Genomic DNA, 13,387 nt, shown 5'->3' with positions numbered 1-13,387 from the left:
CCTGAGGGAAGAAGAAAGGGAAATAATTACTCTATCACATGATGAGGCAAATGCATCTCTGATAACTCCATAGAGATCAGTGGAATTGCACCAGGAATGCATATAGCCAGAGTACCTTTTTAAAGACACTGAGGATGCTGGCTAATTTTCAGTCTTCTGAAATTTGCCACCAGACTTACTATTTCCAACTCTTTGTGTGCTTCAAGGGCAGTGGTTTCCTTCTCTGATTTCTCTTCAACTTTCTTGAGAATATTCTGCATAGGAGGCAAAGGCAGAATTAATTTTTCACTCTCCTTGATAGCACAGAACATTTTTCAGACACTATCATCCTCTTGGCCAAATTTGACTATCAACAGTAATAAATATTGGCTAGGTAACAGAATATGAAGTCTTTCCCCACTAGGTTGCTAGATCAGCTCTACCTCCATATTGGCAGTAACTGAATGCTGTTCCCATCAAATGGTTGAGTGATCTATGTAAAATGAGTGTCCTGGTCTCAGTCCAGTAGCTAGTGGACAAGTCAAAAAGTGCATATGTTATAAAAGCCGCTCAACCCAGCACCTGCTGGTAATCTAAGTAGCTAGCATGTCACTCAGACTGAACTTTCCCCATATCACTAGGAGGCGGCCCTCCCAATGGAAGGCAGTGAGTGGACATCAGCCGCTGTTGGATGTCCTCTCAAGCACTATATTGTCACAAACAAATATACACACACAAAACCCAGGACAAGGAGGGCTCTTTCGATAAGCATGGGGGAAGCACCAGTGAAACAGTGTGAAGAGACATTTCTAACTAATTGCCTAGTTTTTAGATTAGGGTACTATGGGGGGGAGGGGGGCTTCCAATTTTAGCTGTGAAACTCTACATAATCATGCCATTTCTACTCTTTTAGTAATTTATTTCCAGATACCTGTCAGCAAATGTCTGTAATAATACAGACACGCACAATATTTTCCCCAACAGTAGGGAGTCAGAGCAATCCCTATGACAGCCCAGTTCTTGTTTCTCTTCCTGCATTCACCCACAGCCTCTACCTCCCCAGAGTCCACCTGCAGAGCCCACCTTAGCCAATACACCAGAACCTCCTTCTCCCCACAGCTCAGCCGTGGGGCTCTTCCTCCCCGAGACACCTGTCCCCTACCCTCCCCAGAACTCAGGGATTCAGATGGAGAAACAGCCTGATGCTTGCTGGGCTGTCAGAAACCCTCTATCTCCCCTGTCCTCGCAGTGTCTTCTATGTGCAAGATAGGCTCTGCCAAGTCCAGTGGTGGCTAGCAGCACTGCAGCCCATTTCTGTGGAGGGAAAAGAAATTGTACGTGCACAACATTATGTTCTGCACAATTCTTCATTTAACAGTGGCACAGAATTCCCCCAGGAGTAGGGCAGAGGGATGCTGCTGTGCTATGGTTTCAGATGTATGTGTGAGGAAGGGGACTGTTGCATCACTTATTTTTTACAGCGCCCTTGGCTATTTAGTAGTTTTCTTGCACCACAGTTTCCTATAGAATACTGAGCTGAGTCTGAAGCAGCTTTTCTCCATTAATTCCTTCAGCTCTCATCTTCCTACTTCTTGTGTCCCATAGGGCTGGTGCAGAGTCAGGCCTGATTATACAAGAATCAATCTATTCTGCACCTTGACCACACGTGCACATTGCTCTGACTACATCACTCCCCTTCCTGGCCTTTCCTCCAGTAGGCATATGCTTCCTCATCTTCTGAAGAGGCATTGCCCCTCCTTATTCCTTACTCTTCTTGGCACCCATCCTGAACTTCTACCACTTCCCTACTCCCTCACTCCACTCCTCCAGGAACTGGATGCCATGCTGCTGCTTCAAGCTTGGATATTGACTCTGACATGGGGGGCAAGGCGAAGAGAGGGTGTGTGTCTTTGTGTACGTGAAAATACGAAAACTCTGACACTCCATGACAGCTACCTAGGGGAGTCCTGGAGGGAGCACGGGGGAACTGTCAGAAGACAGAGCAGAGAGGAGCTGTACCTGAACCAGTAGCTTGAGCCGAGTGATCCTCTGAAATGGCAAAATCAAAAAGGATGAGAAAGGCAGGCCTTTGCACTTGGGATCCATCTCCAACTGTGATATCACCTCCCGGAAAGCTGTCTTGTCTTGGCTGAGAATAGACAGACAGATTGAGCGTGCTTTGATCACTTCCTTGTGTATCAGACCTGTGTTTGGATTGGGCATATTTGTGTGGTGCTATTTTCCATATTACTCCCTTCCCCTGCCTGGTCCTTTCTTCAAAAAAGGGAAAAATAAATTCACCAAACACTCCTCAATGTATTTTTGGTTTAAGTTTTGGTCTATTTATAGCATAAGGGGATGGAAAAACAGACTTAAAGTACAAGTCACCGTAGTGGATTCACATGTGTAGCACATATAGATTTAGCAGCACATGCTGAGTGTGTAGGAGTGTGCGAATGGGGTGTGTGTCCAAGTAGATGAGTCAGAGGAATAATTATACATTTTTACACAGTTGGATCATGGTGGCAAGGTAAAATCCCCACAGACATAGGAGTAAGCCAGGCCATAAAGGAACCGATAGTCTTAGCTGTTATTGACAGTATTTAGCATGTTATTGGCACTGCAGCGAAACATGATGGATCTCATGCTGATGGAAATCCATCTGACATGGCCACAGTTGTGCCATTTGGAGTTCACAGTGGTGAAGGCATTACCACATGAATACAGCGCTGTAGTGAGGAATCTCAAGTCCCAACAGGTATAAACAAAGCACTACTCTAAGAAAATTTCCTCTACGTGATGTATTTCCTGGCACTTGAAAAGATGTGCTATGAGGAAGCTTACACTACTGGAGTCCTAGCTAACAAAAACAGCACAGATGTGAGGATACTATTCATTTTGTTTTAAATCGGTCTTTAAAGCATGTGCTTGGAAATGTACAGTTGAAGTTTAAACAAAAGAATTATTCATAAGGCAGGGGGGTATTCTTAGGTTTGCATGACTGTTTGAATTACCAGATCCAAGATAGACTGTAATTGTGTGCCTGAGAGAGCGCAGAGCTAAATGCAGGGCGAAACATACAGTGGCAGATAAGCACTGGCTGCAGAGTTTTCCTCCTTGCTTAAATCTTATCTAAAACATCAAATTTTTTTAAACTGACCATTTTTTCCCAACCCCAAAAGACTCTGTATTTCAGACTCCTTCTCCAGGAGCCACTCCAGATCCAAACAGGTCCTTTAGTAATATCACACAATCCAGCCAATTTTCTATAATCTGCTCTTGTCAAATTGTTCATATTCTGAGACTTCTTTGTATTACTAGTGTCCCACAAGGCACCGTTCATCTCTGCCCCAGAAACACTGAGGTGCATGACATTTGAAAACAGTCAACCAAACCCAGCAGAGAGATCCCTTGTGGCAGAGGTTCCAGTAGGACTATAGCGTGTATCTTTTTGGAGGCAAAGAGAGTTAGCTGGAGAAGAGGAAAGGGGCAGTAATTTTCCATGCTCATCTGAATCTAGCTAAAATTGTTGTTGCTATAATGTGGAAACATATAGGGCAAAATCTGTACTGGCTAGCTTGGGAAAAAAATCCAGGGCATTATTACTAAGGAGAAATTAAAGAATTTGATGAAAGGCAAACTGCTAAGGCTGTCTTATTTTGATCTGATAAAAAAGAAAATTCCCAGATGGCTAATAGATTTGCTAGATTTGAATATACGTGAGAGAACACTTAGGACAAAATATCCGGGTGACCTCCATATAGTGCAAGACCAGGGCATGATGGGAAAAGAGATTTTATAGTCTTAAAGAAGAGAATTTATCAACTCTCCAGAGGGCATACGTCTTTGGGAGAATCTCAAGAGAGCTGCAACTAGACTCAGGACCACAAAACTGAGATCATATAACCATGTTTATCTTCATAATTTTTGCCTCTACCTGCACTTCACGTACATGCAGATTCTACAGCTTTGTGCTCTATCATATACACTGTATGCTCTTTGTGCTTTATAGATGACAACTCAGTATATTTGGAATGCTAGTTTTCAACCTTGTCATCTGACCCTCCAGATAAAATTTAATTAATTGTTGAAATAGATTCAGGTCCAGTTCAGGGAAGGGCCAGGGCTCGTGTTTTTCAAACCAATTTACTGATCCTCTGCAAATGCCAAATTAAAAATAAGATGGTAGCATCTTGAATACAAAATCTGGTGTTGGATTCTTTGCAAATACTTTAGAGTCAGACAATAGCACTCACAGAAGTTGTTTGTAGGCTCTCTCCTGGTAGGTCTGGTTGGAGACGTAGGTTACGTACACCGAGAAGTGATTAACTGTGTGCTGGTAGACAATGTCACAAACATCTGAGATGACAATGTTCTCTTCCACCCGCTGCTCAAGGTCCAAGAGGAAACTAGATGGAAAACCCAGAATTCCTATTAATCATGACCTGCAATTAAATTCTGGGACCCAAACTATTTGGAGGGGAAACCAATTAGTACCACTGCATACCCTTTAAAGTAGGTTAAGTCTTCACCCAGCAGATTCCTTTATTCCTCCAGGACAGAGGTCACCTGAGCTAGTAAAAAGACCCTGTTCCTAACTCAGCAGAGTCAAAAGACTAATAGCAGTTGTCTTACCGCTCGCTGACAGCCATGACATCCAGGACGTTGGAGAAGAGGATGTGAGCCTCAGATGGATGTAAGATCTTTTTCAGACGTTCATTCTCCATGAAGTGAGACACCAGCAGATTCAGACTTTTGTAGTACGAGGCTTCAGAAGTAACCAGTTCAAACATGGCCTTGGGGAAAATCCCAAAAAAGAGACATCAACAACATAGCCTCTGAAAGCTCACCGGCTTGATTAGTGATAATGAAAATGTTCATACTGTGTATCAGTCACTTTGGCTCCAAAATGCAATGAAAGCTCAGTGTGCAATAGTAACATCCCTTTATGCACTATAGATGATATTACTAGGAAAGTGACTCTGAAATGACCTTGCTAAGACACACAACTTCCGCCTCTGCCTAGTCTTCTGTATCCTGCACGATTAGTTTGCTGACTAAACAAAGCTCTACTTTGCTGTGTGCACTGCACTAATGAACCAACCTACTGTACCATAGTTGTAGAAAAACAATACAGCATCAAAAACAAATAGCTCATCAGTAACTGGTGTTCCTAAATAATATAAAGATTCACACTCTTAAAATGTGCCTGTGCATACCATACGAGCCAGGAATCCTCTCAACCAGGGGGTATGTGTGCCCCTGGGAGTACATAGAGATCTTCTGGCGCTATAATATTGATATCCCAATTGATTTATTTTATAATTCTATGGTAAAATGGGAAATTAAGCAATTTTCAGTAATATATTTTTGTATTTTTATATATAATTTTGTAAGCAAGGTGTTTTTATTGAAAGTGAAACTTGGGGTAATTCAGAATCCTGAAATGGATACTGTGGTCTAGAAAGGTTGAGAGCCACTGCTCTAAAAAGCTTTGACTGTTTGAATGAGTAACAGAAAGGTCCTGCCTCAAGCCATGGAATACTCCATGCAAGACTATATAACGAGGCCTAAATAAACTCCAAGAGCATTCCAGGAAGTTTCTGGGTAACAGCGCAGATCTGGAACTACCATGATCATTCCTGTTCCTTGCTCTTGAATGTCTGACTTGACCTTGGCTTGATTTGGACTTCTCCTCCTGATTTGGACCATGAAATCTGACTGGGATTCTGACTCTTGATATCAACCCTGGCCCGGACTGAACAACGAACTTCTCTGCTCTTCTCAGCTCAATGATCACAGCTCACAACAGAGAACCATGCTCTGCGCAGGCAGTCTGCCCAGCTGCGGGAAGCAAACATGGTATTGCAGGCAACCAGTCCTACAATCGCAGGTAGCCCAGCCACAGGATGAGAATGCTACACTACAGACATGCACTGCAGTTGTGTACATGGAGGCGGTCTGTCTCCCACAGCTTTTCAATGGTGACTGAAAAAATTCAGGGGGTTGTTCACCAAAGCTGCCTGCTGTTTCCGCTTGCCCCCAGTCCTAACCCACTGACCAAGTGAAAACAGGATTCATTATTTGCCTCCTGATGGGAGATGCAATGGACTGGGCCTCATCCCTACTCAAACGACCAAGTCCAGGGTATCAAACTTAGAGGCTTTCCTCCAAGAATTCTCTACCATATTTGACAGTCCCCACCTTGCCCACTTGAAAGAGATGGTCCTCTACAAGCTTCAGCAAGGGCAGGCTCTGGCCTCTTTCTGTCCTCCAATGACCTCCACATGAACCCCCAGAAGGTGGAGGTGGTACAAACCTGCGCACCCTCCAAAAATATCAAGGAGCTTCAATGGTTCTTGATGTTCACTAACTTTAAAAGGTGCTTCACCTCAGGGTTTACAGCCCAAAACAGCTTGATTGACAGCACTTCTTCACAAGGACACCACCCTATCTCTGGAGGCTCACAAACATCTGCTAGTACATAGATCCTGGTCCTTCCTGACCCAACACAACCTTTTCTCATTGAGACCAATGCCTCCAATGTAGCAATTAGGGCCACTCTCTCCTAAGGACGTAGTCCACAATATCAACTTCACCTTTGAGCCTACTATTCACAGACGCTAACCCTGGTAGAATAGAACTATGGAATTCTAGACCATTTCTAGCCATCAAAGCAGCCTTTGAAGAATGGTGCTACCATCTGGAGGGTGTACAGTCCTCAGTATAAGAATACTTGGATCACAAAATACAGGGAGCCCTCTGTCAAGCCAGAGTGATGAACCAGAGGCAGCTTCATGGGTCCTATTCTTCACACTCTTCAGTTTTACCATCACTTACTACCAGTAGAACTGAGTCAGCAAGTTCCAGAATGTTACTTTTCAGACCCCCGCTTGACTATTCTTGGGTTTATTGACCTCTGAACCAATCCTAGGAGCAGCAGACCATATACAGGCTTGCCGATGATGGGAGCGGGGGGAAGATGGCAGTTGATTCCTAGGGCTCCTGGCCACCGCCACCACTACTGTGGCAGTGGTGGTGGCCAGAGCTCTGGGACCTTTAAATTGCTCTGGAGCACTAAGCAGTGCACTCTGGGTGGCCCTTAGGCCCGCTTGGGGAGGCGGGAGTGCAGCACACTCCAGGCAACACTGAGGGCTGGGGCTCCTTCTGCCTGAGGCCCCACTCCTTCTGGAGGCACAGAGCCAGGCCTCCCCCCCCCCCCCCACCTTGCCCAATGGCCCAGCCTGGCTGTCAGCTCCCCTGATCATGTAGGTTTGCAACTGGAAGGCTGCACCTCCTCTCTCAAAACAGATTTGCTTTCACAGCTAATAGGAACAGTTCTGATATCTGGGAGAGCATCAGGTCTCTTTCACTTACCTATTGACTTCCTACCAGTAGTGGTCACCATGACCAGCTTTTCAGATGCTTTGTGTTGGGACTGAAGCAATGGTGAGGGGCTCAGAAGATTTGGAATCTATTTTCAAGTTCATCACACTCCTTTTCTGCCAATTCACTTGAGCAATTCACTTAACATCTATGTGACTTGTTTCCCCACCTGCAAACTAAGGAAAACACCTCTACCTCCAAGGGGTGTTGCAACAATTAACTCATTTCCTAGTAGGTGTTCAAATACTACAGGAATTGGGAACCCTATAAATGTCTATTGTTGTTTAGTGCTGTAAGTTTACTCAGTCGTGTATAAGAAATCAGCTGTTACAAATAAATAACTGGGATCCACAATAGATTTATTCAGGTTGGGGGCTGTTCTTGGAGCTGTCAGACAAAGAATAACATTTTTCTGAATGAGGTAAAGCTCCATAAAGATTCATAGTGGCATATTTCAGGAATTTTCCTTTGAGTCACCTCTTTGAAGTTAAATCCAACTTCAGAATTCCTGAAACAACAAAATACCAATTCTACTGTTGTAAACCCCAAATCCAATTCTAGAGACTATGATGGAACTGGGACTAGGAGAAGAGGAATGGTAGCACAGCTTAGTATGTGATGTGGCTCCTTCCTTCTTTTTTTCTGGAAAGCATCGACCAGGCATATAGTAGATCTGTGATCTTAAAAAGCCATCCCATTTAATGTATGTATGTGGCCTTCATGGAATATTTAATTTCTCCAAAAAACTAATTTTGTTAAAGAAAAAAGGTTTTAGCCTTGATGTAGTGTTATCTTCCCGAGTCTGCAGGCAGCCAGAAACAATGGCTTAGATGTGTGAACAACACAATTTTATCAATCACATAGGATGTTAACTAATGATGACACTTTAAACGAGGCATTAACTATGTCATTCCTGATCATTTTAGCAGATGGGATGACAGGAAGTGAAAATGAAGACCACGAGGAAGTTAGCAGTTAATACAGGGGAAGAAATGCAGAATGAAAAAAGTAAGTAGTCTTAAAGGCTGTTTATATGCCTACTGTTTAATTATTAAATGAGACAAAACCACTTGGAAGTGTTTGCGAACAGAATTAGAGGAGAGGGATGAGACTGATTAAAAGGTTTTTTCTTAATTCTGTGTAACCAGCTTTTCCAAATCTAATATCTTGGTGACACAATTTGTTTTTAACCTACAGTACAGTAATACACTCAAGTCATTACATTCACATTCTGTCACTTCCTCCAGGGCAGTTCACTGTGAGAACCTGAGTAATGTCTCTTCTGGTTTGTTCTTCTATTTTTTGCATCATTAAATTATCTTCCATATAGTTAAAGAATGCCCTTGATGATTCATATTTTGCTGTACTTAAGGCTCAGCAGATGTCTGGATAATTAAAGCTACCCATTGGTGATTTAGTCATTTCTAATAACTGTTCCAATAGCATGTCATTTTTTGTCATTTCCTCCTGACCCCTATGGTCTACAACACATGTACATCACATTTTCTTTTGTTTTTCCCATTCCTGTGTTTTAGCCCCTATTATCTTGCAGTCACACCTCCTGTTGTTGTTTTATATTTTTCTGCTCTTGTATTTGCTTTTGATGTCAAGTGCTACCTCTTCCTTCTTTCCTCTTTATGTCTTGCTTATCATAATTGTACTAATATTCAAATCTGTGACTTACCCCCGTCACCATTTTTGGTAGTGTGAACAAGAACACAACTGGTGTCATGAAGTACCACTTGTTGCTCTTCCTACCTGTTACCAAAGTTTCTTCTATTTTGTATTTTTAAAAAGTGAATTCTATTGCTCCTTTTATTGGTCATTGCTAAGTCCCATAACATCTTTTATTCAAGCCTTCTCTGCTTAAAGTGTCATCTGGAGTGAACATATAATCTCACCCTACCTGTCCTATTATAAAACCTACTTAAATCCACCCTGTTGGCTTTGAACAAAGACAGCTGATACCCCATATGCTCAAACAAAAAACATTGCCTGGTCTTCACTCTCTGCAAAAGACATCTCAGTATTAACAGATACTCCCGAAGGAACTCTGCATTACTGCATATAGACAGAATTCATGTCCTCCATAATTTTTTTTTCTCCGCAGGAGATATATTCTGCCAGAGAGGACTGCAGGTGGCATGCCTTTCTCTCACCAGGGTCTGCTGTGGCCCCAGAACAGAGGGAGCTGACTCATCAGCAGTAGCAATCAGCAGTAGACCGGGAGGAAGAAAGGCTGCATTCCTCAAAGCATTGTGTCTGGAGGACACATGTGGGGAGGTGGTACAGGGCATATGTATGTGTGTGGCAAGAAAGAGAATGATTTATCAGGCTTCTGGGAGTAGGTTACAGACTGGGGTTGAGAAGGGCTAGTGAAAGGGAATAGACCGTGGCGGGGGCTGAAATGAAGTGGAGATGCAGGGCCATGTGGGGATGGCGAGAAGAGGGATGACTGAGGATGGTGCAGGGGTACAGGCAGATATGACCAAAGGGAGAGGCTAGGGCCAGGGTCTGTATGGGGAGGCTCCCTAATTCCCTAACAAGTCTCCCTCTGAAAAACTCCTGTCCCATATGACTCCCTCCAACACCCAACCACACTCCTGATTCACTCCCAGGATCCTTCCCAACTATTATTTTATAGAATCATAGAACTGGAAAGAACCTTGAGAGGTCATCAAATCCAGTCTCCTATTCTCGTGGCAGGACCAAGAGTCATCTAGACCATCCATGACAGGTGTTTGTCTAGCCTAGTGTTTCTCAACCTTTTTTTATAAAGTACCCCCTTTAAAAAAATTATAAGTACTCCCAGTACCTACAGTTTTCAGACACACACATTTTTTTTCTAACATTGCAACATATTTGTTTAAACAACTTAATCTTAGCTGGGTGGGCAATGAAATTTTTGGGTGTAAAAAGTACAAAAATAATAAAATGCTGTAAAACTTAAAACAAAAATTCAGTTTTCTCCAAATTTCAGTTGTGTTGACGTACTCCCCAGACTTCTCTTGAGTACCCCTAATGGTACTCGTATCACTGGTTGAGAAACACTGGTTTAGCTTATTCTTAAAAATCTCTAATAATGAAGATTCCTCAAGCTCCCTAGGCAATGTAGTCCAGTGCTTAACCACTCTGACCATTAGGACTCCTAATGTCCAACCTAAGCCTCTCTTGCTGCAAATTAATCCCATTTCTTCCTTTCCTATCATGAGAGGTTAAGGAGAATAATTTTCCCCCTCCTCCTTGAAAACTGTTATGTTGCTTTTCAGTGTTGTTCTCTTTTCCAGACTAAACAAATCCAGTTCTTTCAGTCTTCACTCATAGCTTAGGTTTTCTAGAACATTAATCATTTTTGTTGCTTTTTTCTGGACTTTTTTCTCTCCAATTTGTCCACATGTTTCCTGAAACATGGCATGCAGAAGTGGACACAAACTGCAGCTGAGGTGTAATCAGCGCAGAGAAAAGAAGAAAAATTACTTTTCATGTCTTGTTTGTAACACTTCTGATAATACAGCTCAGAAATTGTTTAATTTTTTTTTCAACAGTGTTATGCTCTTAACTCTCATTTAGCCTGTGGTTCACTATGACCCCTAGATCCCTTTCTGCAGTACTCCTTCTTAGGCAGTCATTTCTCATTTTGTATGTGTACAACTGATTGTTCCTTCTTAAGTGGAGTATTTTACCTTTGTCCTTATTTAATTTCATCCCATTTACCTCAAACCATTTTTCCAGTTTGACCAGATCGTTTTGAATGATAATCCTATCCTCCAAAGCACTTGCATCTCCTCCCAGCTTAATATCACAAACTAAGTTTTTGTTAATGAGAAGGTCATGCAAAATGGTATAAAAAGCCTTACTATAGTCCAGATATACCACATCTACCACTTATCTCCACCATCTATAAGGCTTTTAAGCCTGTCAAATAAAACTATCAGGTTTGACATGATTTGTTCTCAGTAAATCCGTGCTGAGTATTACTTATTATCTTCTAGATGCTTGCAAATGGATTCTTCAATTATTTGCTCCATTATCTTTCCTGATACAGAAATTAAGCTGACTGGTCTGTAATTCTTTGGGTTGTCCTTATTTCCTTTTAATAGATGGGCACTATATTTGCCCTTTTCCAGACTTCTGGAATCTCTCCAGGACTTTTCAAAGAATTATAATAGCTAATGGCTCAAATATCTCCTCAATCACCACTTTGAATATTCTAGTATGCACTTCATCAGGCCTTGGTGACTTGAAGACATCTAACTTGCCTAAATAATTTTTAACTTGTTCCTTCCCTATTTTAGATTCTGAATCTATCCTATTTTCATTGGCATTCACTATGTTAGGTGTCCAATCACCACCAACCTTCTTACTAAAAATCAAAACAAAATAATCATTAAGCATCTCTGCCATTTCCACATTTTCTGTATTGTTTTTCCCTCATCACTGAGTAATAAGCCTACCCTCATTGGACTTAGTCTCGTTTCTAATGTATTTGTAGAATGTTTTCTTGTTTCTCTTTATGTATCTAGCTAGTTTTATCTAATTTTGTGCCTTGACCTTTCTAACTCTGCCCCACATACTGTTTATATTCATCCTTTATAATTTGACTTTGTTTCCACTTTTTGAAGTACTTAATGTCTCCCTGAAAGACTACCACCTGTCTTTGTTTTTCCCTTAGACTTGCTTCCTATGGGATTTTACCTACCAACGCCCTGAGTTTGCTAAAGTTTGCCTTCTTGAAATTCATTGTCTTCCTTTTGTTGCCTTTCCTCCTACATTCTTTTGAATCATGAACTCCATCATGTTATGATCACTTTCACCCAAGCTGCCTTCTACTTTAAAATTCTCAGCCAGTTCCCATCATTTTGTCAAGATCAAATTTAGAACAGCCTCATCCGTAGTGGCTTTCTCCATTTTCTGGAATAAAAAATGGTCTCCGATACATTCCAAGAACTTGTTGAATAATCTGTGCCCTGCTGTGTTAGTTTACCAATAGATGTCTGAGTAGCTGAAGTCTCCCACTGCCACCAAGTCCTATGATTTGGATGATTTTCTTAGTTTTAAAAAATTCTCATCTACCTCTTTCCCCAACACTGGTTTAGGTGCCTTGTAGTAGACCCCTACCTGACATCACCCTTGGTTTTTACCCCTTTCATTCTTACCCAGAGACTGTCTTCTATTTCCATCTCAATCTGTGTTCAAGTGTATACATTTTTCCCTGTCCCTTGGCTCCTCCATTACCCTGGCTCTCCCAAACGTTTGCACTGCTTCCAAGAGGTGTGAAAAATTCAGTTCTATATTGTAATTTTAATTACAAAGTTTTGTATTAATTTCCCTGGTAGGAATCTATTTGTCAATAAATATTTCCTGAATCTTTTTTTCTGTCTGTATTGTTAGGGACATACTTGTTGACAGATATTTTGAAATAAATTATCAAAAAATTGAAAATGGCATGATTATATTATGTTACTTTGAGAAATAAAATACAAGGAATTTTGCACAACACAGATATTTTAATTTTTGTAAATAGAATTCCCCCAAGAGTAATAATATAAAGTGCTTCTAATGAGGTGTCTATATGCTTTCCTGGATGAAACATAAAGGAGTTAAATCCCTTCACTGGTCTGAGGAGAAAAATATCCCAGAGACACTGCCCGAGGTGCAAAGCTTTCAGATACTACCTAATAACAGAGACCGGTTGGGTTGCTGAAAAGAGGTACCGAGATTGGTGTTTCAAGAGCAAGCAAGTCATAATGAACATTTTCACTAATGTGTATATCACTGCAACAGCCCTGAGTGTACAGTCAACAACTCACTCAATGCATTATTTGATACAGCCCTATAAATTAACAGTGCTCATGCATCCTCATTGACCCAGTTTTGCATACTACAACCCGTTATTCTGTTTTAAAGGTATCAAAGTATCAACATTGCAAAATAAGGAAACTCCACTGGGCTGAAGACCAACCCTTTCATTCCTTTTATTCCACTTAATGTTTAAATATATTAAATTTTAAATATATTAAAC

The 13,387-nt window shown here is 41.5% G+C and overlaps 1 protein-coding gene and 1 non-coding gene across 6 annotated transcripts in view; one reads left to right on the top strand and one right to left on the bottom strand.

Annotated features, from left to right (window-relative positions):
• The window catches only part of NGEF (neuronal guanine nucleotide exchange factor), a 96,736-nt gene that overhangs the window by 13,754 nt on the left and 69,595 nt on the right, over positions 1-13,387 (bottom strand). For all 5 annotated transcript variants that reach the window (XM_075937389.2, XM_075937392.2, XM_075937388.2 and 2 more), the window contains 4 exons: positions 4,615-4,775; positions 4,236-4,388; positions 1,999-2,128; positions 180-254 (listed from right to left, as the gene is read on the bottom strand). In XM_075937389.2, the coding sequence (XP_075793504.2) occupies positions 180-254; positions 1,999-2,128; positions 4,236-4,388; positions 4,615-4,775 (519 nt within the window). The remainder of the gene's footprint in view (positions 1-179; positions 255-1,998; positions 2,129-4,235; positions 4,389-4,614; positions 4,776-13,387) is intronic.
• The window catches only part of LOC102447502 (uncharacterized), a 74,527-nt gene that overhangs the window by 10,417 nt on the left and 50,723 nt on the right, over positions 1-13,387 (top strand). Inside the window, exon 2 of the transcript XR_016350375.1 lies at positions 8,292-8,373. This is a non-coding gene — a transcript (uncharacterized LOC102447502). The remainder of the gene's footprint in view (positions 1-8,291; positions 8,374-13,387) is intronic.

The sequence above is a fragment of the Pelodiscus sinensis genome, chromosome 10, assembly GCF_052426305.1.
Source record: "Pelodiscus sinensis isolate ZL-2025 chromosome 10, ASM5242630v1, whole genome shotgun sequence".
Lineage (NCBI taxonomy): Eukaryota > Metazoa > Chordata > Testudines > Trionychidae > Pelodiscus > Pelodiscus sinensis.
This window is presented reverse-complemented; position numbering and strand designations above follow the sequence as displayed.